Source organism: Patagioenas fasciata, chromosome 6 (genome assembly GCF_037038585.1).
Source record: "Patagioenas fasciata isolate bPatFas1 chromosome 6, bPatFas1.hap1, whole genome shotgun sequence".
In the NCBI taxonomy this organism is placed as follows: domain Eukaryota; kingdom Metazoa; phylum Chordata; class Aves; order Columbiformes; family Columbidae; genus Patagioenas; species Patagioenas fasciata.
The window spans coordinates 37,990,276-38,018,255 of record NC_092525.1 but is presented as its reverse complement, the minus strand read 5'-3'; the positions used below and the strand labels follow the sequence as shown (position 1 = coordinate 38,018,255).

The window sequence follows — 27,980 nt, the reverse complement described above, 5'->3', positions numbered from 1 at the left end:
GCCAGCGGGGAAAACACGAGTCAGTGAATTTATACAGAAAACAAGTAATCAAAGCAGATATTTGGAAAATCACTACATAGAAGAGCAGAACATGCAAAGGGACCTGCCTGGGGTAACGGCCTCACTGTGCTGCATATTTTAGGGAGAAAGAGAAGGACCCGAAGATTAAATGGGCAAAGAGAAGGTAGAAGAAAAAGAAACAGGGAGAACTGAGCTGTTCAGGGTCTCTTACCTGAGAAGTGCCTTGACATATTCACTAACCATTCTTTGGGAAGAAAAAACCTACCAACCCCCCCCCAACAACTCCTTATTAACACTGCAGAACTTTGATAATCTACTTGTCAGCATTTATGCATTCTATAGTCTGAAAAACAGCTGAACTGCAAAGTGACAAGACTGCAATTATACCCCCAAAATATTACACTGAATATGCTCTTATGTCCACGTTTCAAGGGAAGAGGAGGAGAAGGGAGCGAGACCAGTTGGAAAGTTAAAACATGCTTTGCTAGTACTACTGATGAGGAGAGAAAGTAATGCAAAATATACAAAACCAATCGTGGCTCCAGCAGCTGCAGGACAAACCCCCGGATGCCCTGGGCTGGACTCGGCAGTAAACCAGAGCTGGATTCAGGGCTGCAGGGCCTGGAACCAGGCCTAGGATGGCAGGCAGGCTCCTCTTCAGATGCCAGCCATGGATGAGGAGAGCGAGACCCTGGTGATCTCCCAGTTCCAGATGCTGCACAACGTGGAAAACCTACCGAGCTGGTCACTTTGGGTCCCCTGTTCTGGCCGCCCCTCCCGGCAAGTCCGCCCCTCTCACGGGATGTGCAGAATTGATCAGCAGCCTTGGCTGCCGCAGCACTAAGTCTAAACCTGGGCCTTTTCTGCACACCAGTCCTACCCTTACGTGCTCCAGAGCCAACAGGGACTGAAAAACACGCAGCCAATGTGAGAATAATGCATGTAGAAGAACTTAGTCCCCCTACTAAGGCTGGAAGTTGATTTCAGTTCTCATTCACATACCACGTGAGCCCTTACGAATTTTCGGCTCACGGCACAGGAAGCTTTGTGCCCTGGATAAGGGGACATGTCAGGCTTGACGCTGGGAGAACACACAGACAACAGAGAAAGGTACTTTACCATCATTCTCCCGTTCTTCTTTCCGGAACTCCTCCAGGAGGTTCTGCGCCTTCTTCTCCAGGTCAGAGCCAGGCATGTTCTTCTTCAGATAACTCAGCACCTTCTGCAGACACACGTAGTCGGGTGGCTCTCGGAAATCGTCAGCACATTGGTCGAGCCAGGCTTGTAAAATCGATGCCATCGCACTGTGAGCAAATTCAGAGAGAACACATGGGTTGTATGCAGCAGGTATTGATGCAATCGCATGGATCTGTACCTAATATAACAACAGGAACACTGAGACATTCATCCCCCACGTGAAGGCAGTATGGACACTTCTGTGAGCAAAGAATTTAATTTGTTCTTTTTATGCAAGAAATATTATTAATACTTCATAGGAAACTAAAGGCTGCTTCTTCAATTACACCTTGAGAAACCAGCGCAGTCATTCAAAATCATTAAAGATTTTCTCTGTGTTGTATTATTGGATGTGTTATAAGACAGCTGATACCCGGCCTTTACACAAGCTCCTTGAAGCAAACAGGGCTGTGAACTGTCACAGGAAACAACAGTTCTGCTGCCCACATCCTGCTCCAGCACCGAACCCTGACTGGGGCTGCTGGGCACTGCAAAACCAAACTTACGTCCTGAGCACTGTGCTGGATCCAGAGGAATTCTGGTTTCCATGTTCTTCAGAGCCCAAGATCTCCAGGTTTCCGTATCTGAAAAAATGAGATGGCTGTTTAGAGGAACCTCTACTGAGCAAAAGCAAAATCCAAAATAGCGTAATTCATATACAATTGGCATAAACATAAAGATATTGGCATATTCATATACAATTGGCATGAAGACAAGGGCTTCATGCTGGACAATTCCACCATGGCAGGGGAAGCTGAGGCAGAGATGAAGGGTTTGCACATACGCCCCGTGCACTGCAAAGCAAACCCAGACTAAACCAGGCAAACCCGTGGTCCCCCTGACAGGAGCGGCACAGCCACAGCCATAGGGAGCTCAGCTGGGGACACTGAGCCTCCAGAGACCTGCGGGGAGAACCCTCGCGGCAGCTGGAACATGTCCACTAAAAGTAGTGGAAGAATTTCCTGTCAACATCCCCCTGTCGTGTATAATAAATGACGGCTCAGTTTCCATTCTGTCCCGGCTCTCACCTGTCCAGGAGCAGCTCCAGGACTGTGCTGGTGGAAGCAAAGGCCCTGTACGTGGAGAGGAAGATGTTGACGTATGTGAAGTCATTATCGGCAAAGGCCGTCGGAAGCGTCTCCACCAGCTTTTCCAAAGTTCCAGCTTTCAGGGCCCTGCTTTTGCACGTCTCGTCCGGGCTGACAGTGTGTTCTGCAGGTAACTGGTCCCCTTCAGCCTACAAAGTGGAAACAAAGACAAAGCACAAAACTCAGACAGAAGCCAGAGCCCCGACACAGCCTGCACAATGAAACGCAGATTCCATTCCACCTTTTCACAGGAATAGTCCATCTCTAGTTACGAAACAATGTTGTCCGTTTGGGCTCTCCAAACACCAAATGCTGTATCAAATACTGGAGGACAATAAAGACATTTCTTATTTAAACAGGCAAGTGTTGCCAGTGCTTAAGCTGTAATCTCATGGTTGGCTTTGAAACTGACCATTCTCTCAGAACAGGGCCAACCATTCAAAAAGCGCGGATGCTTTCTTAGCATCAAGAAGTTGAAGAAAGGTTTATTAGACTTCTTGCAGCATGAAAGATCTAAGTTCCTTCACTTACTGGTACCTCGAGAAGAAGCTACTAAGCAAGATTGCAAGCTTCTCAGTACTTAAAGGAATTGGTAATAAAGCCCAGCTCACTCAAAATGAACAAAAACTGTTGTATTCCTTTCAACACAGGTTCTATGAAATTTGCAGTTAGAGCTGCATTTCTTTCTGAAGTATCTCTGTGGGACACAGACATGCTCTAAATGCTCCCCACCTCTCGCACAAAACCATCAGCTGGGAAATGTACCACAGGTCAAAAATACTTTCTAATATTTCTCCTGGTAAAAACAGGAGGCAGAGGTGGGAAATCTGCCGCTCAAAGTCTCTATACTACCAACCTGGACACTACACCAAAGCAAGTTCTTATATTATTGCCTTGCATCCTGAAGAAAATGTAGAAACATTGCAAAATAACAAGAAAGTTCTACCCACCTCCTGACCCTCTGGCTCAAACTGCCACAGCTGCACTGATTGCAATGAAGTGAGGACACTTTAATCAGCTGGGGGCTTGGCCACCATGCCAGCTTTACTTACCCCGAGCCATCTTGCTCCTTCGCTGTCAGTCTGCTGGATCTGCGCTCTTCTCAGGCTGTCGCAGTCAACAGCTCCTTCTTGTGTGTCTTCAGCTCCATCCTCATTTGTGCTCTGCCAGGAAAAGGGCCAAGAGAAACAAGTCAGAGAGAAAGGAACATGGTCCCTGCACAAGCGCAGGCTGCAGACACCAGCACGCCAGCACCAGGATCTCACAACACCTCAATAACGCTCACTTCAGTTGCCACTTTTTAGCTGCCTTTAGTTACCTGGGGCTTTTTGGGCTTTTAACTGAAAGCACAGAGGAGCTGAGTGCACAACTTACTGCACAAGCCAATGAAAGAGCTAAGAATTAAACCAGAGAGCCCAGATCTCCTGAACCCCAGCACTAACAGCTGCTGTATTAACATGCTGATACACGCTGAGGAGCAAAGCACTAGAGAACTGAAAATAGACGCAACAATTGACTTTAGAAATAGATATACTGGTCCCCCTGCAACCACATAATGTTTGTTCTTCATATATAACACTTGAATAATTAAAGTTTCAGGGCTATACTGAGTACCACAGCCTTAAGCACAGCAACAACTCAATTAGAAAGGATCTGAGTGCAGTGCAACCAAATCCTGGTTTGGGGAAGTCGGGGTTTGGGTTTTTTTGGGGGGTTGCTTTTCTGTTTGTTTTTACCTCTTTTATCTCTAAAATAGCCCTATGTCATATAGAACTGTCTGTGCACCAGTGACTTGCCTCTTGAACGCTCTGTGGAACCTCCACATCTTCCCCAGGTTGGTTCCTCACATTTTCTTCCAGGCTTTCTGGAGTCTCCACGTCTTCTTCAGTTGGCTCGCTTGGAGTCTCCTCTGTGCACTCTGCAGTCTCGGTGTCTTCCTCTGTTGCCTTGCTTAGACTGTTCTCATTGCGCTCTGGAGCTTCTGCATCTTCCTCTGTTATCTTGCTGAGAGTGTTCTCGATGCGCTCAGGAGTCTTCGCATCTTCTTCTCTTATCTTGCTTGTAGTCTCGTCAATGTGCTCTGGAGTCTCTGCATCTTCCTCTCTTGTCTTCCTTACTGTCTGCTCAAAGATCTCTGGACTCTCATCAACGCGCTCTGGAGTCTTCTCAATGTGCACTGGAGTCTCCACTTCTTCCTTGGTTGGCTTGGTCAGGATCTCCTCAAGGCTGTGCAGAGACTCCACATCTTCCTCATGTCTCTTCCGCCTGGGTGTCCTCCTCTTCGGTCTGCTCCAACATCTCCAAAGAGACAGGTTCCGAAAGGGGAAGTTCCGAGCCTGTTAGAAAACAACGGAAAAACAGTTTTGAATCACAGATAGCAACACATTTACTTTTAACGTCCTTGCAAAAGTTCCAGGACAAGATCACATGAACCCTGAACTTTAGGCACTATTACAATGCAAAAAATAGACTGTACAACAGGATCATAGAATCATTTTGGTTGGAAGAGACCATTGAGTGAACTGTTAAGCCACCCCTGGCACCGCCCCATGTCCCTCAGAACCTCATCTATGTGCCTTTTAAACCCCTCCAGGGATGGTGACTCCACCACTGCCCTGGGCAGCCTGTTCCAATGTTTAATAACCCTTTCTCAGAATTACAGAATCACAGAAAGTTAGGGACTGGAAGGGACCTGGAAAGCTCATCCAGGTCAATCCCCCCGCCGGAGCAGGAACGCCCAGCTGAGGTTCCACAGGAAGGTGTCCAGGCGGGTTTGAATGTCTGCAGAGAAGGAGACTCCACAACCTCCCTGGGCACCCTGGGCCAGGCTCTGCCACCCTCACCATGAAGAAGTTCCTTGAAATTTAAGTGGAATCTTTTGTGTTCCAGTTTGCACCCATTACCCCTTGTCCTGTCACTGGTTGTCACTGAGAAGAGCCTGGCTTCATCCTCCTGACACTCACCCTTTAGATATCTCTAAATATTAATGTGGTCACCCCTCAGTCTCTTCCAAGCTCCACAGCCCCAGCTCCCTCAGCCTTTCCTCACACGGGAGATGCTCCACTCCCTTCAGCATCTTGGTGGCTGCGCTGGACTCTCTCCAGCAGTTCCCTGTCCTTCTGGAACTGAGGGGCCACAACTGGACACAATATTCCAGGTGTGGTCTCCCCAGGGCAGAGCAGAGGGGCAGGAGAACCTCTCTGACCTACTGACCACCCCCTTCTAACCCACCCCAGGTACCATTGGCCTTCCTGGACACAAGGGCCCAGTGCTGGCTCATGGTCACCCTGCTGTCCCCAGGACCCCCAGGTCCCTTTCCCCTACACTGCTCATTCCCCAGCTTACACTGGAACCTGGGGTTGTTCCTACCCAGATGCAAGACTCTACACCTTCCCTTGTTATATTTCATTAAATTTTTCCCTGCCCAGCTCTCCAGCCTGTCCAGGTCTCTGGATGGCAGCACAGCCTCTGGTGTATCAGCCACTCCTCCCAGCTTGGTGTCATCAGTAAACTTGCTGATAGGACACTCTAGTCCCTCATCCAAATAATTGATGAATATATTGAATAATACAGGCCCCGGCACTGACCCCTGAGGCACTGCATGAGATCCAGGCCTCCAACTGGACTCTGCCCCATTGACCACGACTCTCTGGCTTCTTCCCCTCAGCCAGTTCGCAGTCACCTCACTGCCCGGTCACCCAGACCGCACTCCCTCCCGTTTCTGGGAGGAAATGTTCCCAATAGCCAACCTGAGCCTCCCCCGCCCAACTGGAGGCCGTTTCCTCCCGTCCCCTCACTTGTGCAGGCACCAACTCCCTTTTCTCGCCACACGGAGCTGCCCCCCCACCCCCGGCCCCGTGTCCCCCGCGGCCCCGGGGGAGGGCGGGCGGCGGGGCCCGGCTCGCTCATACCCGTCCGCAGCAGGGCCCGCAGCTGATCCCGCACATGGCGCTGTGTCCGCGTCCGCAGGCAGGGCTGCTGCCGGCTCCGCCAGCCCCGCACTCCCGCTCTCTCTCGCACCGACCGCTCGCCCCGACGCCAACGGCGGCGACGGCTCCGCGAGCACCACGGCGACCGGACGCGGCCTCGCGGCGGCACGTGCCGCCCGCAGCCGGCCAATCGCAGCTCGCCGCCGCTCCGCGCGCGCCCCCTTGCCCCGCCCTCAGCCCGCCCGCAGTCCGAGCCCTTGCTCAGCCGGACAAAGCGCCGGGAACGGGACAGACGGACCGAGCTGGGGGCGTGGGCATCGAACTGTGCGTGGAACACAACTTGTGCTGCGGCAGAGCCCGGGGCGAGCGCAAAACTGCAAAGTCCAAGCATAACCGCGGAAGGAAAAAGGAAGTTCTTGTCATTTACAGTGATGTTTTCACTTTGCCATTCAATATATTCGCTATTCTACTAAAGGATTTAAAGAATAGGCAACTGAAATCAAGAACGTGTTCTTCCCGCGCAAAGGGGGTTCCTTCCCCAGAAATGTGAATTGTGGTTAAACACACTGGCTCATTTCTCAGTGTTTCTGCTCTTTTTTTCCCTCTTTCTATGGTCAGAGCAATTACACAGCTGAGTGAAAAAATGAGGCTGCTTCGTAGTGAAATAAATAACTTACGCTTTTTCTATGGATAAACAACGTTTAATCCAATTCCTTCATTGTATTCCTTAAAGATGTGTTCATTAGAGCACAAGCAAAACAGCGCTGGGTGCGCGGGGGATTCGCTCCGCCCAACACTCACACCTTTTAACAATAAGAAGTGTGCTTAAGGACAGTAAGGTGTTACATATTCATAATGACCCCAGGAACGCCCATACATATTCATTACCTTTCACGATTCTTATTAAAATGAGTCTCACATAACCCTTTCCACAGTCTCCTCTTGACCCTCCCCTGCTGCGCCTGCGCAGTCACTTGGTGGTTTTGAGGAGGGGTCGTTGGGGGTCTTTGGATGAAGGATGAACATCGTTCAGCTTCGTCACAGTGAACGTTTTACCTTTGGCTCACTGCAATGAATTGCCTGGAACCCAAGCTGCCAAGTCGACCGAAACCAGACTGGCGCCCCCTTTTTGCTGTAAATCTTGGCTCTCTTGTCTGCTCAAGGTTGCAGTTGGTGCTGCAAAACTTCTTATCTCGGCATTCGATGAGGTGCTGTTTTTTTCTTAATACAACTGCTTACATACAGCTCTAAACTAGATATTCATTCTGTGGCTTAAAGTGTTGGTTCGCTAGTAGGCTCTTATTATGTAGTTATATAGTTGACCTTTAAAATGTTAGTTCCCTCTATCAATATAACTTCATGAACAAGTTTCATAACTTTTTACACAGAACTTAACCACCTTTTCCTTTTCCAGGTTCAGAGCCCGTGCCTCCTTTGGTTATCACAGTATCACAGTATGTTTGGGATTGGAAGGGACCTCGAAAGATAATCCAGTCCAATCCCCCTGCTGGAGCAGGAACGCCTAGGTGAGGTCGCACAGGAACATGTCCAGACGGGCTTTGAATGTCTCCAGGGAAGGAGACTCCACAACCTCCCTGGGCAGCCTGGGCCAGTGCTCTGTTACCCTCACTGAGAAGAAGTTCTTTCTCAAATTTAAGTGGAACCTCTTGTGTTCCAGCTTGATCCCATTACCCCTTGTCCTATCATTGTTTGCCACTGAGAAGAACCTGACTCCATCCTCGTGGCACTCACCCTTTATATATTTATAAACATTAATAAGGTCACCCCTCAGTCTCCTCTTCTCCAAACTAAAGAGCCCCAGCTCCCTCAGCCTTTCTTCATAAGGGAGATGCTCCACTCCCTTAATCATCTTTGTTGCCCTACGCTGGACCCTCTCCAGCAGTTCCCTGTCCTTCTTGAACTGAGGGGCCCAGAACTGGACACAATATTCCAGATGGGGTCTCACCAGGGCGGAGTAGAGGGGAAGGAGGACCTCTTGTAATACATCCAAGGATGCCATTGGCCTTCCTGGCCACAAGGGCACAGTGCTGGCTCATGGTCATCCTGTTGTCCACCAGGACCCCCAGGTCCCTTTCCCCTACACTGCTCTCTAATAGGTCATGCCCCAACCTATACTGGAACTTGGGATTGTTCCTGCCCAGATGCAGGACTCTACACTTTCCCTTGTTAAATTCCATCAGGTTATCCCCCGCCCAACTCTCCAGCCTGTCCAGGTCTCTGGATGGCAGCACAGCCTTCTGGTGTGTCAGCCACTCCTCCCAGCTTAGTGTCATCAGCAAACTTGCTGATAGTACACTCAATTCCCTCGTCTAAATCATTAATGAATATATTGAATAATATTGGCCCCAGTACTGACCCCTGAGGCACTGCACTAGATCCAGGCCTCCAACTGGACTCCGCACCATTGACCACCACTCTCTGGCTTCTCTCTTTAAGCCAGTTTGCAACCCACCTCACTACTCTATTGTCTAGACCACACCTCCTCAATTTAGCTGTGAGGATGCTGTGAGGGACTGTGTCAAAGGCTTTACTGAAGTCAAGGTAGACCACATCCACCGCTCTGCCATCATCCATCCACCTTGTTACATTCTCATAAAAGGCTATGAGGTTGGTCAAGCATGACTTACCCTTGGTAAAGCCATGCTGACTGCCCCTAATGACCCTCTTATCCCTGATGTGCCTTGAGATGACACCAAGGATAGGCTGTTCCATTACTTTCCCAGGGACAGAGGTGAGGCTGACCGGTCTATAATTACCCGGGTCCTCCTTCTTGCCCTTTTTGGAGACTGCAGTGACATTTGCTTTCCTCCAGTCCTCGGGCACCTCTCCCGTTTCCCAAGACTGGGCAAAAATGATGCATAGCGGTCCAGCAATGACTTCAGCCAGCTCCCTCAGCACCCGCGGGTGCATCCCATCTGGACCCATGGATTTATGGACGTCCAGACTACTTAATTGTTCCCTAACCCAGTCCTCATCGACTAAAGCAAACTCCTCCATTAACCTGGCTTCATCCGGGGTCTCAGGGGTACAGGGTTCCCCAGGACAGCCTCCAGCGGAGTAGACAGAGACAAAGGTGGCATTCAGCAATTCTGCATTCTCTGTGTCTTCTGCCACCAGGGCACCCACCCCATTCATCAGTGGGCCTACGTTGCCTCTGGTATTAGTTTTATCTGCTATGTATTTGAAAAAGTTCTTCTTGCTGTCCTTGACCCCTCTCACCAGCTGTAATTTTAAGGAGGCCTTGGCTATCCTAGCTGCCTTCCTACATCCTCTAACAGCAGCCTTATGTTCCTCCCAAGTGGCCAGTCCCTGCTTCCATGACCTGTAAACTCTCCTCTTCTGCTTGAGCGTACCCAACAGATCCCTATTCAACCACGCAGGCCTCCTGGCTCCCTTCCTCGGCTTCCTACGTGTGGGGATGCTCTGATCCTGAGCGTGGAAGAAGCAATCTCTGAATGCAATCCAGCTCTCTTGGGCCACTTTTCCTTCAAGCAGTCTTGCCCATTGGATTTCCCCCAGCAATTGCTTGAAAAGGCCGAAGTCAGCCCTGCTGAGGTCCAGGGTTGCAATTCTACTTGCTATTCTGTTCCTGCCACACGAGATGCTGAACTCCACCATCTCGTGGTCACTGCAACCCAGGCAGCCCTCGACCTTTACTGCTTTGACCAGCCCCTCCTTGTTAGTGAGGATGAGATCCAGCAGTGCACCTCTCCTGGTCGGCTCCTCCACCATCTGCATGAGGAAGTTGTCATCAATGCACTGGAGGAACCTCCTGGACTGTGGCTGCCTGGCTGAATGGTCCTTCCAGCAAACATCAGGGAAGTTAAAATCACCCACAACAACCAGGGCCTGTGACTGTGAGGCCACTCTCAGCTGCGCATAGAAGGCCTCATCAACTTCCTCAACCTGATCAGTTGGCCTGTAATAGACACCTACAACCGTATCACCCCTGCCAGCCTGTCCCTTGATCCTGACCCATGCACTCTCAACTCGTTCCTCATCCGCTCCTGGGCAGAATTTAGTACATTGCAGTTGCTCTCTCACACAGAGAGCAGCTCCACCACCACGCCTGGCTGGCCTGTCTTTCCTGAAAAGGGCGTAGCCATCCATGACCACATTCCAGTCATGTGAACTGTCCCACCACGTTTCTGTAATTGCCACCAGATCATGATCTCCCGACCGAACATAGGATTCTAACTCCTCCTGCTTATTCCCCACGCTGCACGCATTGGTGTACAGGCATTTCAGGGAGCGGGCTATCTTTTCCATAAGATCTATAAACAGGTTTTTCCCTACTCTTGGTAACTGTAATCCTTTGTCTTTTTGCCTTAATTCTTCATATCAATCACTGCTGTTCTGTACCAATTTCTGTTGCTCTTGCTTTCCTTTTAATTCCTGAGTGGCACTCTTAACTAACTCCTCCTTCTGCTGATCTTGCACTGCCCCTCCGTCTGAATAGCCCCACTCACCAGCTTGTGTAAAACGGGTATTCTGTTCTCCCTTGGGCAGGAGACACAGCCTACAGCGAGTCCACCTTTCCCTAGCTTAGTTGCTACCCATAATTCCTGCCCTTGGATTTCAGACTTCTCCAATTTTGTTCTATCATAACATCCAGAATTAGTATGAGCGTGATAATGTAGAACATATTGGGTTAGTCTCCCTATTCTCACACGCTCGTAGCACTTGGTACAGGGATTGGCCAGGCTAAGTTGGGAACAATAAGTCACCACTGCTAGCAAGAGGATCAGGTCCAGGGTTCTGCACCCCCTGCCTCTCTGGCCGACCAGGCTGCAGCCGCAGCCGAGTTCGTCATCTTCTCGGCAGCAAGGGCCACGTCCCCACCTTTCCTATTTTTGCCGTTAGCGTGGTGACTTTTTATCGTTTCCCAGCTCTTGGCCTTCACTTCCCAGGAACAACAGGAGCAACACGGATTGTGGTTTCTCTTTCTGCACTCTGTTCTCCTCATCACTGGTGGGCTCTAAATTCCCATTCACCCCTTCAGTAAATACCTCCCACCATTCTCCGCTATTCTTTTTCTGTTCTTCCAGTGGCGACCGGAATCCTCAACCGAGCCCTGGTTTCCTTATCTTCTGTTCTTAGACATTTCTTACACAATCCTGTCGGGAAGTTCCCTTTGTGGATATGCTTATACCACAGTCCATTTACAACCTAAACATCAAATATAAAATGAGAATTACACATAAAACTCGGTTCAACACATTTAACTATTAAGCCATTCTCATTTTCATTTATACTGGGCATTCAAATCAATAACACAAATCCCGTGTCAATTTCAATTTCAGTTCCCCTGGTTCCTGAGTTGCTTTCCAGGTTCTTTCTTCCATCAGAGCTCCTCTAACTCGAGAGACGCGTGTCCATCCTTTCTCTGCCCTCCCAACAGCTGTTTCTGTAGTTAACAAAACAAGAAAAGGCCCCTCCCATCGTGGGGTTGGAGTTTCTTCTTTTCAGGTTTTAATTAGTGTTGCCCCCATATCTATCAAGAATTCTACTTGTTTTGTTCTTTTGGGTTTCTTCTTCCCAATGCGGTGAGCACCACCCAGGCTGCTCACCCAGAAGGACTAAAACTGCTTCCCAGTGCAACCCCAAACACCCTTCACTTCAGCAGGTGACCGCACTTGTGCTTTCAGCTCCTGGGCTGGTGTTGTCCGGGCTTTCCCTGCTCAGCACTGACTGTGTTTTGGAAAGGCAGGAGCCAGTGCAAACCCTTCTCCGCTGTTCTGCTCTTTTTCTGCTATTTTTCCCCTTTCCTGTGAAGCTCGGCTGCTCCATGAGTTATTGTGTTCTCCTGTGAGTGTGGGGTTTGTCCTCTGCTGTGGAGCACGAGAGCGAAGCCCCCGGAGCCCCGGCTGGTGCAGACCCCGCAGTGAGGGTGACAGACCCGGAGCCAGGAGCAGTTTCCCCAGGGTGAGGAGCAAGTGGAGCTGCTCACACCAAGGTCACAGGCAGGGTTGGTGCGCATCACCGGTTCTAAGGCTGTCACCAGAACCTGACAACCTGACAACAGTGTGCTGTCTCCCTGGGTAGTTTAAGTACAACCAGAACGCAAGAGGCGGCTTAAATTCGGGCTCGTCTTTTTGCCAGGAGCAGAAAATGCCGTGATGGAGACAGTGGGGAAAAGGTGGAAACTCTCAGACCACGGTGCAGTCTCAGAGAGGAAAAGAGATGAACGAGACACTGATGAGCGGGAAAAGTTGACATATTTATTATAGAAACATTAAAGGTTCTATAGAGATTGAATGTTACATAAAGATCAAATATTTAAATACATTAGCTACAGACACAAATTAGTGTTAAAAAGTTCATCTATTTATTATAGAAACATTAAATATTATACAAAACTCAAACATTATATAAAGATCAAACATTAAAATACACTAACTCCAGACAAGAATTGGTGGGAAAACGTTTGCATATTTATTATATAAGTATTAAATATTAAATAAAGATTAAATAGAATACAAAATCAAACATTAAAATATATTAACTCCAGACACAAATTAGTTGTCAAAAAATAATCTATTTATTATAGAAACATTCAATATTATATAAAGATAAAATATCATATAAAGATCAAATATTATCTAGAGATCAAACATTAAAATACACTAACTCCAGACAAGAATTGGTGGAATAAAGATCAAGTATTTATTATATAAATATTAAATAAAGATTATGTATTATATAAAGCTTAAATATTAATCCTAGTAACTCCAGATCAAAAACTACTGGAAAAATGTTTACATACTTTTATAGAAACAGTAAATAATATATAAAGATTAAATATGATATAAAGATCAAATATTAAACTATATTAACTCCAGACAAAAATTAGTGGGAAAAAGTTACGTATTTATTATAGAAATGTTACATCTATATAAACACTAAATACTACATAAGGATCAAATATTAAAATATTTTAACGCCAGACAAGAATTGGTGGGGAAAAAAAGTTCACGTATTTATTATGTAAATAAAGATTATCTATTAAATAAAGATTATGTATGATATAAAAGCTCTAATCTTAATATACATTAACTCAAGAGAAGAATTAGTGGAAAAAAGTTACGTATTTATTATAGAAATGTTACATCTATATAAAGACTAAATACTACATAAGGTTCAAATATTAAAATACTTAACGCCAGACAAGAACTGGTGTGAAAAAAAGTTCATATATTTATTATACAAATAAAGATTATGTATTAGATAAAGGTTATGTAGTATATAAAAGCTCTAATCTTAATATATATTAACTCAAGAGAAGAATTAGTGGAAAAAAGTTACGTATTTACTATAGAGATGTTACATCTATGTAAAGATTAAATATGACATAGGGATCAAATATTAAAATATTTTAATGCCAGACAAGAATTGGTGGAAAAAAATTCAAGTATTTATTATATAAATATTAAATAAAGATTATGTGTTATATAAAGCTCAATTATTAGTATCTATTAACTGCAGAAAAAAAGGGTGGAAAAAAGTTTATCTATTTATTTTATATGCATATATATATATGTGAAATAAAGCTCAAACACTATATACAGAAGAAACATTAAAATACATTAACTCCAGACAAAAATGGGTTGAAAAAAGTTGATATACTTATCATATAAATATTAAATATTACACAAAGATCAAATATTATATAAAGATTTAATAATAAAATATATCAACTCCAGAAAATAATTATTGGGGAAGGTCTATGTACATATTAAATACATATTAAATATTAGTACATTAAATGCACATATTAAATAAATAGTAAATATTAGTACATTAAATAAAATTTTAAATAAATATTAAATATTAGTATATTTTAAAAAATAAATATTTGTACATTAAATATAATTTTAGAATACTAGTCAATATTAGTACATTAAATAAAAATATTAATTAACGCTCAAATATTATATACAGCTAAAACATTTAAATATATTAACTCCAAGGAGAAATTAGTGGAAAAAAGTTTACGTACTTACTCTATGAATATTAAATATTATACAAAGCTAAAATATTCTATAAAGCTAAGCTATTTAAATACAGTAACTCCAAGCAGAAATCAGTAGAAAAAAGATTATATAATATTGAATGTTTCTATAGAAGTATGGAAAGATTAAATATGATAAAAACATCAAGTCTTAAAATACATTAACTGCAGACAGAAACTGGAAAAAAGTTAATATACTTGTTATATAAAGATTAAATATTATACAAAGCTCAAACATTATCTACAGGTCACATATTAAAATATATCAACTCCAGACTAAACCTGGGGGGAAAAAAGTTTACATACTCATAATATACACAGTAAATCTTATACAGAGCTCAGCCATTACAATCCATGAAGAGCGGGCTCCTCCTGTGCTGCAGCTTTTCTTCTCAGGACGAAGTCGAAGTTGGCCTGGGTGTTCATGGCGTAGAACACGTTCGCCTTGGGTGGGATGGCCAGCTCTGCAAGAGAGGGAGCAGAGCGAGCGTTAATGGGCGCCCCACTCAGCGTTAGGGGTTTGTTCTCACCGGCAGCTGGGACAACGTGGCGATGGCGTTTCTGACGTCGCTTCGCGTGTTACTCTTGCCGGCAAAATGCAGCAGAGCTCTTCAAGCAGCAGCAGCAGCAGCAGCAGAGTTCTGCTTCCCCACCTTTGTCCGCGGAGATGATCTGGACCAGCTCGTAATCCTCAGCCGAGCCAGACTGCAGGTTGTGCTTCTCCATGGCTCGCTGGATGACAGCAGGAGCCTTCTCTTGGTTACTCAGCTGCAAAGAGAGGGTTGCAATGAGGGCTTCTGCTTTATTCACTCTATAATGATTTAATAATTAGCAAAGGCCTGTCCTTCTGCAGACTGCTTGGTCCTGGAACGATTTCGAAGAACTGAAAAATTACAGTGGCTTAGTAACTAAGTCGTAGATTCTGCCAGACACTAAAACACGCTCTTTGTGACACCTGGTGGTGGAGTTAGTTCAAGACAACAGGCACTGCTCTAGAAATGCAGCAGCAAATCACAGCCTCTGCTCTCCTGAGCAACCACTCGCAGAGGTGAGACCTTGTTCTCAGCAGCCATCGAATCCGCAGCAAGAGCTGCCCCAGCTGCTCTTTGCAGACATCCATTCATCCACAGTCTCCCCTGCTAAACACTTTCTGTGATGTCCTGCAAAGATTCTGGGCCTTGGAGCTGGGTTTGCTGGGGAAGGGGCACCTTGTGTCACAGCTCACACCCCCCAGTGCTGAGCTGGACACACAACAGCCGGCGCTGGCAGAAGAGCAGGGGCAGCAAAGCTGGCACTGGCTCAAAGTGCTTCCCTTGGCATTGTTGATCAAATGCAAGCTTCAATTTCAAGGCCAGAAACCTTGAGAGATGCTCTTTGCAAACCTCTCATTCATCCCCTGCTCCACATGTTTTGATTTGTAACATCTGTCATGTTCCCTGTCAAGGAGGTTTGATCAGGGAATAGGTGTTTCCAAAACTAAAAGCACCATTCAAGTCACCTGGGGTGAAAACACCACCCACAGTCACAGCGCTTTGCTGTTCCCACCACTCACCAGGATGCTCCTGTAGATGTTGCCGCTTCTGTCCTCTTCTACGCTGGTGCGGATGATGCAGCTGTCTCCGCTCTGCTGGTTGTAGAGGGGCAGGACTGGCGGCACTTCTTTTGATGGAATGGGAGTCACGGAGCCGGGGCACTTCTTGGAGCACTTGTCACCAGATGGCAGCAAGGGGGGAGATGAGATCAAACACATTCATTACCATTTAATTTCAAAGATCCAAAAGCTAAAGATGACACTCTTCAGCACAACAGCCTTAACGAGGGCTTAGGCAACCCAGTTAAGGCAGTTTAGGTCAAGAGAGCAGAGTCTGGAGGACAAAGCTCCCTGGGAACGGAACCCAGCCCAGACAAGGCTTGGTCTGGGCAGTTCCTGGCAGGTCAAAGCACAGGGCTGGCGAGCTCTGACCTCACCTGCTTCTCACTCGCTCAGCTGCTCTGCCTGCCCCAGAATTAGGCTGGGCTGATGCACATGAGCCCTCCCCCCAAAATCGCCTTTCCCAGAGCTCAGGTCCCTCCCTTCCACTGCCAGCAACGCTCCAGTCAAGACCCACAGGCTTGGGCAAGCGCCTGGGGCCGCCGGCAGCGTCAGCAGCCTCGCACAGGCTGTTTGTGCTGAACACAGGGCCCGGGCCCTACCTTGTGCTGAGGCTCCTCAGCAGTGGCGGTGGGAGGGACGATGGTGATGGTGCTGTCCCCAGAGCTCCCACCTGGAGCAGGTTTGGGCTGCGCGTTGACGGGGGTGCTGTGGGCGCTCACCCCCAAGCCCAGGAACGGCCTAGGGGGGAAAAGAAAGCACAACAGAGCTGGGCTGAGCAAAGCTGTCACTTGCTTCAACAATCTGACCTGCTGTTGTGTTTTCCTATCTCGAGTGGCCTATTGCTTGAGTGTGTATGGCAAATTAGACTCTGTCCTTATTTGCACCGCAGTGCTCTGGATCCCCAGCCAGGTTTGTCAGCTGGTGTTCGATTTATTCCAGTTCATATTCAGGCACCAAACCCCCCTCCCCGTTGTACTCACAGGCTGAATCTCTTCACCACGCTCTTCTGAGCTCTGCCCGATGCGGTGCTCTTGTCAGCTGCTCCTTCGATTTCACGTGAAAGACGGAAACTGCAGAATGGGCAATACCATTAGTGAAATATCTCAGAGTGGCCGTATTTGAGAAGCCCTGGGTCACTCCCACGTCCCAGAGGGTTCATCCCCACAAGGAGGAGCGCAGCTCTGTGCGTGTGTATTTCCACTCTCCGGGAGCAGCTCCTGGCAGCGCAGAGCTCAAGGCTGAGAGAACCTGAACCTGCCTGCGGGGGAAGAAAAGCTGCTTCGCCAGCCGGGCTGAGACCCTACCTCTCCTCATCACTTAAATGCCGCTGCCTCCTAAACCACTGCACGAATTTCTCATCTTGTGCCATGCAATAGCTGTTACATGAGGACTGCAACAGCTTAATCTGTGTGATTACTTCAAACTCCTAAGAAAACAAATAATAAAATAGGAATTCTAATTAGAAAAACAAAGCCAGTCTCGTTAATACACTAAACACACGCAGCAACAGATCCAGGACAAACTGAGTTGGACCCGCGGGTCGGTTTCAGTTGAAGAAGTGACTATTTCGAGAATCACTGTTTCAAACGCTGCAACTCTGCAGCTCACCCTTCCCGTCACCCCTGCGTGGCCAGAGCGGCGCCGAGAGAGGAATCCCGCTCTGTACGTAGGTGGTTCTCAGGCACTAAGCAAGGGAAAGAACGAGAGGTGCCTGTGATGACAGCAGAGCCTGATCCTCCCCGGCTCTGTGCACTCACACTTGGCCCAGGGGAACACAAAACGCTGCCCCCAACGTGTGACTGGAACGCGCTGCTCTTCCCTCACTCCGCTTGCACACACACTTGCCCAAAATAATTCTGTCCGAGATCTGGCGCGACTGCCCTCGGACAGAGGAAACCCCGGCACCTTCGCTCCTACTGATCCATGACCAACAAGGCTCAGGCTGGAAGGCAACGCTCAGCCTTGATTTCTCGGTCCCAGGTACCCGCTTTGCTCTCTGCACCTTTTACCCACAACTATTTACTGCAGCACAAGGAAGATGGTCACAGACTGTATCTTGTGGCCAGCAAAGGTCTCACGCCAGCAGGTCTGATTCGCTCCCAGCACACAGAACACGCTCGTGTAACGTGTTCCGTGAACACCAAACGGGGGGAACGTGCCCCAGACGTAAATCCCGTGGCAGCGAGTGCCCTGCAGCTCCTCTTCCCCTGCTGCCCCCATCTAAAAGGAATTTCTCTTCCCGCGCTGCCCCTCACAGCCCGGCAGAGGTTCACAGCGTGCCGGGGACTGTTCCTTCCTCGCCCTCTGAGTAACGTGAGCGCCTGTTGGATACGCCCGAGCAAAGACAACAGGCCTCGCCAAGAGAACGCTCTAGCAGAGAGCGTCAGGCACTAACGATCACAGAACAGTCACCGTTCCACTTACCCTTCGCCGCTTCTCAAAATTGATCAGGCCGCCCTGTTGGAAGGACAGAGAAGGGATCAGAGGAGAAGAGCACAGGCTCAGCTGGACTGAATCACAAACAGGATGAAGCAGCAACACCAAGGGACAGGCCACACCTGCCCTGACCAAAGGCTACTACAAAAACCCATTTCCAGCTCTAGGATAAACCACAGCGCTCGTGTACCTAAGTCTATTTGTTAAATATATTGCCCCAAATTACCTCGAGATAGTCCTGAAGGGCTGTGTCCAGCATGACAAGGTCTGTTAGGAAGGTACCCAGGTAAGGTACCGTGCCTTGTGTGACTCCCTGCAAACGGTCAGAGCAATGGTGGGTTAACTGACTGAGAAGTAATAATAATAATAATACTAATTAGAATTCTCCTGTGGAAGCAAACAAAATACAACTCGTCTGCTTCACCAAACAGCACTCTTGTAAATGATGCTTTCACGACATCACCCTTGGTATCTCAGCCAGCAGTTCATGTCTGCACAGAGCGGTATATAAGCCAAAGCGCTCATTCGTAACTCCTCTGCGTCAAATCTCGCTGTGCGGCACCTCTCGCCCCAGCAGAAAAGCCGGGATTTACAGACCCGTCTTCCCCAAAGCACCACATACGGGAGCTCATTGGTTAGGAACAGGGCTGAGCTCGGCTTTGGGTGAGATCACAACCTGGCAACTCAAGCTAATTCACACCTTCATCAGCAGCTCCCTGCTCATCGCAAAGTTGTCAGAGTCGGAGAAGATTTCTGAAAGCTCCTCGAACATCAGCATTGTGTCCCTGTACAGGAAAAGATTAAATCATTTAAGTTGTTTGTAAGCACTCTGAATCAGATCAGGGTACTATTTTTTTCTCAACAATCGTTAACAGTTGGGCACAGAAAAGATAAAAGCACCAAAACACATCCAGTGACACACTGCACAGCCTTACTTTGGAACGCAGGCCCAGGTCTTCTTCAGGCGATAAACCGAGGTGGACTGCAAGGCGGAAACGATGGCCTTCAGAGATGAAAAGTTGTTCAGGACCCTACATTGCTGTGAAAGGAGCGGTTAGAAACACAGGAGCGTTAAACGTCAGCATCACCAATAGTCAGAGCTCTTCTGTCTGCCCCGTGTCCTGCTTGCTGCACATCTCCCTGCTAAGCGGGCAGCTCTACAAATACTGAGCATCAAAAATATCACTGCCCAACAACCCCCCTGTCCCCTCCCAGCTCCACGGCACCCGCACAAGGAACGTGAAACAGTCGTGAATAAACGCTTTACACGTGCGATACGGATCCACTTCTCCAAGATCTTCGCTCGCTGCTGTGTCTTTAGTTCTTTGCTCTCCAGGATGGTGCTGAGCACGCAGTTGGTGACGGCGTTGAACTGCGAGATGGTGGCTCTGATGCTCTGTGCCAGCTGTTTGTTCTCCTTCTTGTCCCTTCGGGACCAGATGCAGCCCAGGCAGTGGTGGGGCACAACGTTCTGGAAGAGTGTCTAGAGGGAAACAGAGGTGTCCAACTCAGCCTGGATCGCTACTGCCCACAGCAAGAAATGCATGGTTACAGTACAAACTGCATCTGAATCTAATATGGTATTAAAAGGGAAATATTGATTTTCTCTCCAGTTTAAAATATACACTTTGATATAACTCTTTAGGCCTGACGCCCTAAAAGAACTGTCAGATAAACTGTCCTAGCAAAATAACAGACACCTTTCTATCACTTACTTTACCAAGGGGAAAGATTTCCATATAATGATATTTTTGAAGGAGATTGATACAAATAAGCCAAATTGGAGCATTACAGTTACAAATACTTATACATCTCCAGGTGAGTTGGCCTAAGATACAGTCAAAATACGCTATATCTGAGGGGTCAAATATTAAACTTTGCAAAAGAGGCCACACAGCCTACATTCACACTGTAAAAAAAAAGACAAACACCTTCAGAAGAACTGAAGGAAAAGCCCAATCAATGAAGCAAGTTTGGATAACCAAGTTAAGTTAAAAAACAAACAGACAAACAAACAATGAGAAGCCCAGGACTATTTCCCCGAGCATTTCAAGTAATACGTATGATCTACACACCGCGTCCATGTATGTCAGCTGTTCTGCCACCGGGTCTTCTTGGAACAATGAGAATTCTTCTGGGCCGCTGATCTCCAGTTCCTCTTCCTCATCCGGGTTGCAGGGAGAAAGGCTGTGGAACGCGTCTGGCCAGCGGGGAAAACATGAGTCAGTGAATTTATACAGAAAACAAGTAATCAAAGCAGATATTTGGAAAATCACTACATAGAAGAGCAGAACATGCAAAGGGACCTGCCTGGGGTAACGGCCTCACTGTGCTGCATATTTTAGGGAGAAAGAGAAGGACCCGAAGATTAAATGGGCAAAGAGAAGGTAGAAGAAAAAGAAACAGGGAGAACTGAGCTGTTCAGGGTCTCTTACCTGAGAAGCGCCTTAACCCATTCACTAACCATTCTTTGGGAAGAAAAAACCTACCAACCCCCCCCCAACAACTCCTTATTAACACTGCAGAACTTTGATAATCTACTTGTCAGCATTTATGCATTCTATAGTCTGAAAAACAGCTGAACTGCAAAGAGACAAGACTGCAATTATACCCCCAAAATATTATACTGAATATGCTCTTATGTCCACGTTTCAAGGGAAGAGGAGGAGAAGGGAGCGAGACCAGTTGGAAAGTTAAAACATGCTTTGCTAGTACTACTGATGAGGAGAGAAAGTAATGCAAAATATACAAAACCAATCGTGGCTCCAGCAGCTGCAGGACAGGCCCCCGGATGCCCTGGGCTGGACTCGGCAGTAAACCAGAGCTGGATTCAGGGCTGCAGGGCCTGGAACCACGCCTAGGATGGCAGGCAGGCTCCTCTTCAGATGCCGGCCATGGACGAGGACAGCGAGACCCTGGTGATCTCCCAGTTCCAGATGCTGCACAACGTGGAAAACCTACCGAGCCGGTCACTTTGGGTCCCCTGTTCTGGACGCCCCTCCCGGCAAGTCCGCCCCTCTCACGGGATGTGCAGAATTGATCAGCAGCCTTGGCTGCCGCAGCACTAAGTCTAAACCTGGGCCTTTTCAGCACACCAGTCCTACCGTTATGTGCTCCAGAGCCAACGGGGACTGAAAAACACGCAGCCAATGTGAGAATAATGCATGCAGAAGAACTTAGTCCCCCTACTAAGGCTGGAAGTTGATTCCAGTTTTCATTCACATACCACGTGAGCCCTTACGAATTTTCGGCTCACGGCACAGTAAGCTTTGTGCCCTGGATAAGGGGACATGTCAGCCTTCACGCTGGGAGAACACACAGACAGCAGAGAAAGGTACTTTACCATCATTCTCCCGTTCTTCTTTCCGGAACTCCTCCAGGAGGTTCTGCGCCTTCTTCTCCAGGTCAGAGCCAGGCATGTTCTTCTTCAGATAACTCAGCACCTTCTGCAGACACACGTAGTCAGGTGGCTCTCGGAAATCGTCGGCACACTGGTCAAGCCAGGTTTGTAAAATCGATGCCATCGCACTGTGAGTAAATTCAGAGAGAACACATGGGTTGTATGCAGCAGGTATTGATGCAATCGCATGGATCTGTACCTAATATAACAACAGGAACACTGAGACATTCATCCCCCACGTGAAGGCAGTACGGACACTTCTGTGAGCACAGAATTTAATTTGTTCTTTTTATGCAAGAAATGTTATTAATACTTCATAGGAAACTAAAGGCTGCTTCTTCAATTACACCTTGAGAAACCAGCGCAGTCATTCAAAATCATTAAAGATTTTCTCTGCGTTGTATTATTGGATGTTATGAGACAGCTGATACCCGGCCTTTACACAAGCCCCTTGAAGCAAACAGGGCTGTGAATTGTCACAGGAAACAACAGTTCTGCTGCCCACTTCCCGCTCCAGCACCGAACCCTGACTGGGGCTCGCTGGGCGCTGCAAAACCAAACTTACGTCCTGAGCACTGTGCTGGATCCGGGGGAATTCTGGTTTCCATGTTCTTCAGAGCCCGAGATCTCCAGGTTTCCGTATCTGAAAAAATGAGATGGCTGTTTAGAGGAACCTCTACTGAGCAACCCAAAGCGCGTAATCCATATACAATTGGCATAAACATATAGATATTGGCATATTCATATACGATTGGCATGAAGACAAGGGCTTCATGCTGGACAATTCCACCGTGGCTGGGGAGCTGTGGCAGAGATGAAGGGTTTGCACATATCCCCCGTGCACTGGTCTTTTATTACGGGACAAGTTGTATTGGTTTTCTTGTGTCGGTCCCAGTTTGGCTCCTTAGCGGTCAGACCACGCATGCTTTCCCCACCTGGCGCTTAAGCTTTAATGAGATTTGGGATGTGGGCAGCGTGCATTCACACATGGTGTGTTTATGCTGAAATCCTGAACTTTGCAGGATTCTTTTCTGTCAACATCCCCCTGTCGTGTATAATAAATGACGGCTCAGTTTCCATTCTGTCCCGGCTCTCACCTGTCCAGGAGCAGTTCCAGGACTGTGCTGGTGGAAGCAAAGGCCCTGTACGTGGAGAGGAAGATGTTGATGTATGTGAAGTCATTATCAGCAAAGGCCGTCGGAAGCGTCTCCACCAGCTTTTCCAAAGTTCCAGCTTTCAGGGCCCTGCTTTTGCACGTCTCGTCCGGGCTGACAGTGTGTTCTGCAGGTAACTGGTCCCCTTCAGCCTACAAAGTGGAAACAAAGACAAAGCACAAAACTCAGACAGAAGCCAGAGCCCCGACACAGCCTGCACAATGAAACGCAGATTCCATTCCACCTTTTCACAGGAATAGTCCATCTCTAGTTACTAAACAATGTTGTCCGTTTGGGCTCTCCAAACACCAAATGCTGTATCAAATACTAGAGGACAATAAAGACATTTCTTATTTAAACAGGCAAGTGTTGCCAGTGCTTAGGCTGTAATCTCATGGTTGGCTTTGAAACTGACCATTCTCTCAGAACAGGGCCAACCATTCAAAAAGCCCGGATGCTTTCTTAGCATCAAGAAGTTGAAGAAAGGTTTATTAGACTTCTTGTAGCATGAAAGATCTAAGTTCCTTCACCTACTGGTACCTCGAGAAGAAGCTACTAAGCAAGATTTCAAGCTTCTCAGTACTTAAAGGAATTGGTAATAAAGCCCAACTCACTCAAAATGAACAAAAACTGTTGTATTCCTTTCAACATGGGTTCTATGAAATTTGCAGGTAGAGCTGCATTTCTCTCAGACACATCCAATACCAGCCAACGCTTTTCAGCTGAAAAGCCTCCAAATCACTCTACAAATGCAGCATCACTAAAAACTCTTCCCATCAGCTGGGAAATGTACCACAGGTCAAAAATACTTTCTAATATTTCTCCTGGTAAAAACAGGAGGCAGAGATGGGAAATCTGCCGCTCAAAGTCTCTATACTACCAACCTGGACACTACACCAAAGCAAGTTCTTATATTATTGCCTTGGATCCTGAAGAAAATGTAGAAACATCGCAACATAACACAAAAGTTCTACCCACCTCCTGACCCTCTGGCTCAAACTGCCACAGCTGCACTGATTGCAATGAAGTGAGGACACTTTAATCAGCTGGGGGCTTGGCCACCATGCCAGCTTTACTTACCCCGAGCCATCTTGCTCCTTCGCTGTCAGTCTGCTGGATCTGCGCTCTTCTCAGGCTGTCGCAGTCAACAGCTCCTTCTTGTGTGTCTTCAGCTCCATCCTCAGTTGTGCTCTGCCAGGAAAAGGGCCAAGAGAAACAAGTCAGAGAGAAAGGAACATGGTCCCTGCACAAGCACAGGCTCCAGACACCAGCGTGCCAGCACCAGGATCTCACAACACCTCAACAACGCTCAATTCAGTTGCCACTTTTTAGCTGCCTTTAGTTACCTGGGGCTTTTTGGCCTTTTAACTGAAAGTACAGAGGAGCTGAGTGCACAACTTACTGCACAAGCCAATGAAAGAGCTAAGAATTAAACCAGAGAGCCCAGATCTCCTGAACCCCAGCACTAACAGCTGCTGTATTAACATGCTGATACACGCTGAGGAGCAAAGCACTAGAGAACTGAAAACAGACGTAACAATTGACTTTAGAAATAGATATACTGGTCCCCCTGCAACCACATATTTTTTGTTCTTCATATATAACACTTGAATAATTAAACTTTCAGGGCTATACTGAGTACCACAGCCTTAAGCACAGCAACAACTCAATTAGAAAGGATCTGAGTGCAGTGCAACCAAATCCTGGTTTGGGGAAGTCGGGGTTTGGGTTTTTTTGGGGGGTTGCTTTTCTGTTTGTTTTTACCTCTTTTATCTCTAAAATAGCCCTATGTCATATAGAACTGTCTGTGCACCAGTGACTTGCCTCTTGAACGCTCTGTGGAACCTCCACATCTTCCCCAGGTTGGTTCCTCACATTTTCTTCCAGGCTTTCTGGAGTCTCCACGTCTTCTTCAGTTGGCTCGCTTGGAGTCTCCTCTGTGCACTCTGCAGTCTCGGTGTCTTCCTCTGTTGCCTTGCTTAGACTGTTCTCAATGCGCTCTGGAGCTTCTGCATCTTCCTCTGTTATCTTGCTGAGAGTGTTCTCGATGTGCTCAGGAGTCTTCGCATCTTCTTCTCTTATCTTGCTTGTAGTCTCGTCAATGTGGTCTGGAGTCTCTGCATCTTCCTCTCTTGTCTTCCTTACTGTCTGCTCAAAGATCTCTGGACTCTCATCAACGGGCTCTGGAGTCTTCTCAATGTGCACTGGAGTCTCCACTTCTTCCTTGGTTGGCTTGGTCAGGATCTCCTCAAGGCTGTGCAGAGACTCCACATCTTCCTCATGTCTCTTCCGCCTGGGTGTCCTCCTCTTCGGTCTGCTCCAACATCTCCAAAGAGACAGGTTCCGAAAGGGGAAGTTCCGAGCCTGTTAGAAAACAACGGAAAAACAGTTTTGAATCACAGATAGCAACACATTTACTTTTAACGTCCTTGCAAAAGTTCCAGGACAAGATCACATGAACCCTGAACTTTAGGCACTATTACAATGCAAAAAATAGACTGTACAACAGGATCATAGAATCATTTTGGTTGGAAGAGACCATTGAGTGAACTGTTAAGCCACCCCTGGCACCGCCCCATGTCCCTCAGAACCTCATCTATGTGCCTTTTAAACCCCTCCAGGGATGCTGACTCCACCACTGCCCTGGGCAGCCTGTTCCAATGTTTAATAACCCTTTCTCAGAATTACAGAATCACAGAAAGTTAGGGACTGGAAGGGACCTGGAAAGCTCATCCAGGTCAATCCCCCCACCGGAGCAGGAACACCCAGCTGAGGTTCCACAGGAAGGTGTCCAGGCGGGTTTGAATGTCTGCAGAGAAGGAGACTCCACAACCTCCCTGGGCAGCCTGGGCCAGGCTCTGCCACCCTCACCAGGAAGAAGTTCCTTGAAATTTAAGTGGAATCTTTTGTGTTCCAGTTTGCACCCATTACCCCTTGTCCTGTCATTGGTTGTCACTGAGAAGAGCCTGGCTTCATCCTCCTGACACTCACCCTTTAGATATCTGTAAATATTAATGTGGTCACCCCTCAGTCTCTTCCAAGCTCCAGAGCCCCAGCTCCCTCAGCCTTGCCTCACATGGGAGATGCTCCACTCCCTTCAGCATCTTGGTGGCTGCGCTGGACTCTCTGCAGCAGTTCCCTGTCCTTCTGGAACTGAGGGGCCACAACTGGACACAATATTCCAGGTGTGGTCTCCCCAGGGCAGAGTAGAGGGGCAGGAGAACCTCTCTGACCTACTGACCACCCCCTTCTAACCCACCCCAGGTACCATTGGCCTTCCTGGCCACAAGGGCCCAGTGCTGGCTCATGGTCACCCTGCTGTCCCCAGGACCCCCAGGTCCCTTTCCCCTACACTGCTCTCCAACAGCTCATTCCCCAGCTTACACTGGAACCTGGGGTTGTTCCTACCCAGATGCAAGACTCTACACCTTCCCTTGTTATATTTCATTAAATTTTTCCCTGCCCAGCTCTCCAGCCTGTCCAGGTCTCTGGATGGCAGCACAGCCTCTGGTGTATCAGCCACTCCTCCCAGCTTGGTGTCAACAGCAAACTTGCTGATAGGACACTCCAGTCCCTCATCCAAATCATGATGAATGTACTGAATAATACAGGCCCCGGCACTGACCCCTGAGGCACTGCATGAGATCCAGGCCTCCAACTGGACTCTGCCCCATTGACCACGACTCTCTGGCTTCTTCCCCTCAGCCACTTCGCAGTCACCTCACTGCCCGGTCACCCAGACCGCACTCCCTCCCGTTTCTGGGAGGAAATGTTCCCAATAGCCAACCTGAGCCTCCCCCGCCCAACTGGAGGCCGTTTCCTCCCGACCCGTCACTTGTGCAGTCACCAACTCATTCTCTCGCCACACGGAGCTGCCCCCCCACCCCCGGCCCCGTGTCCCCCGCGGCCCCGGGGGAGGGCGGGCGGCGGGGCCCGGCTCGCTCATACCCGTCCGCAGCAGGGCCCGCAGCTGATCCCGCACATGGCGCTGTGTCCGCGTCCGCAGGCAGGGCTGCTGCCGGCTCCGCCAGCCCCGCAAACCCGCTCTCTCTCGCACCGACCGCTCGCCCCGACGCCAACGGCGGCGACGGCTCCGCGAGCACCACGGCGACCGGACGCGGCCTCGCGGCGGCACGTGCCGCCCGCAGCCGGCCAATCGCAGCTCGCCGCCGCTCCGCGCGCGCCCCCTTGCCCCGCCCTCAGCCCGCCCGCAGTCCGAGCCCTTGCTCAGCCGGACAAAGCGCCGGGAACGGGACAGACGGACCGAGCTGGGGGCGTGGGCATCGAACTGTGCGTGGAACACAACTTGTGCTGCGGCAGAGCCCCGGGCGAGCGCAAAACTGCAAAGTCCAAGCATAACCGCGGAAGGAAAAAGGAAGTTCTTGTCATTTACAGTGATGTTTTCACTTTGCCATTCAATAGATTCGCTATTCTACTAAAGGATTTAAAGAATAGGCAACTGAAATCAAGAACGTGTTCTTCCCGCGCAAAGGGGGTTCCTTCCCCAGAAATGTGAATTGTGGTTAAACACACTGGCTCATTTCTCAGTGTTTCTGCTCTTTTTTTCCCTCTTTCTATGGTCAGAGCAATTACACAGCTGAGTGAAAAAATGAGGCTGCTTCGTAGTGAAATAAATAACTTAGGCTTTTTCTATGGATAAACAACGTTTAATCCAATTCCTTCATTGTATTCCTTAAAGATGTGTTCGTTAGAGCATAAGCAAAACAGCGCTGGGTGCGCGGGGGATTCGCTTCACCCAACACTCACACCTTTTAACAATAAGAAGTGTGCTTAAAGACAGTAAGGTGTTACATATTCATAATGACCCCAGGAACGCCCATACATATTCATTACCTTTCACGATTCTTATTAAAATGAGTCTCAGATAACCCTTTCCACAGTCTCCTCTTGACCCTCCCCTGCTGCGCCTGCGCAGTCACTTGGTGGTTTTGAGGAGGGGTCGTTGGGGGTCTTTGGATGAAGGATGAACATCGTTCAGCTTCGTCACAGTGAACGTTTTACCTTTGGCTCACTGCAATGAATTGCCTGGAACCCAAGCTGCCAAGTCGACCGAAACCAGACTGGCGCCC

At 48.1% G+C, this 27,980-nt stretch overlaps 1 protein-coding gene across 1 annotated transcript in view; it reads right to left on the bottom strand.

Moving 5' to 3' along the window:
- LOC136104042 (ral guanine nucleotide dissociation stimulator-like 1) overlaps positions 1 to 27,247 on the bottom strand; it is a 33,224-nt gene extending 5,977 nt beyond the window's left edge. Inside the window, exons 1-5 of the mRNA XM_071810591.1 lie at positions 27,155 to 27,247; positions 22,834 to 23,042; positions 22,302 to 22,379; positions 1,190 to 1,325; positions 908 to 928 (exon numbers count right to left, since the gene is read on the bottom strand). Of these exons, the coding sequence (XP_071666692.1) occupies positions 908 to 928; positions 1,190 to 1,325; positions 22,302 to 22,379; positions 22,834 to 23,042; positions 27,155 to 27,247 (537 nt within the window). The remainder of the gene's footprint in view (positions 1 to 907; positions 929 to 1,189; positions 1,326 to 22,301; positions 22,380 to 22,833; positions 23,043 to 27,154) is intronic.
- Between the last annotated feature and the right edge of the window lie 733 nt (positions 27,248 to 27,980).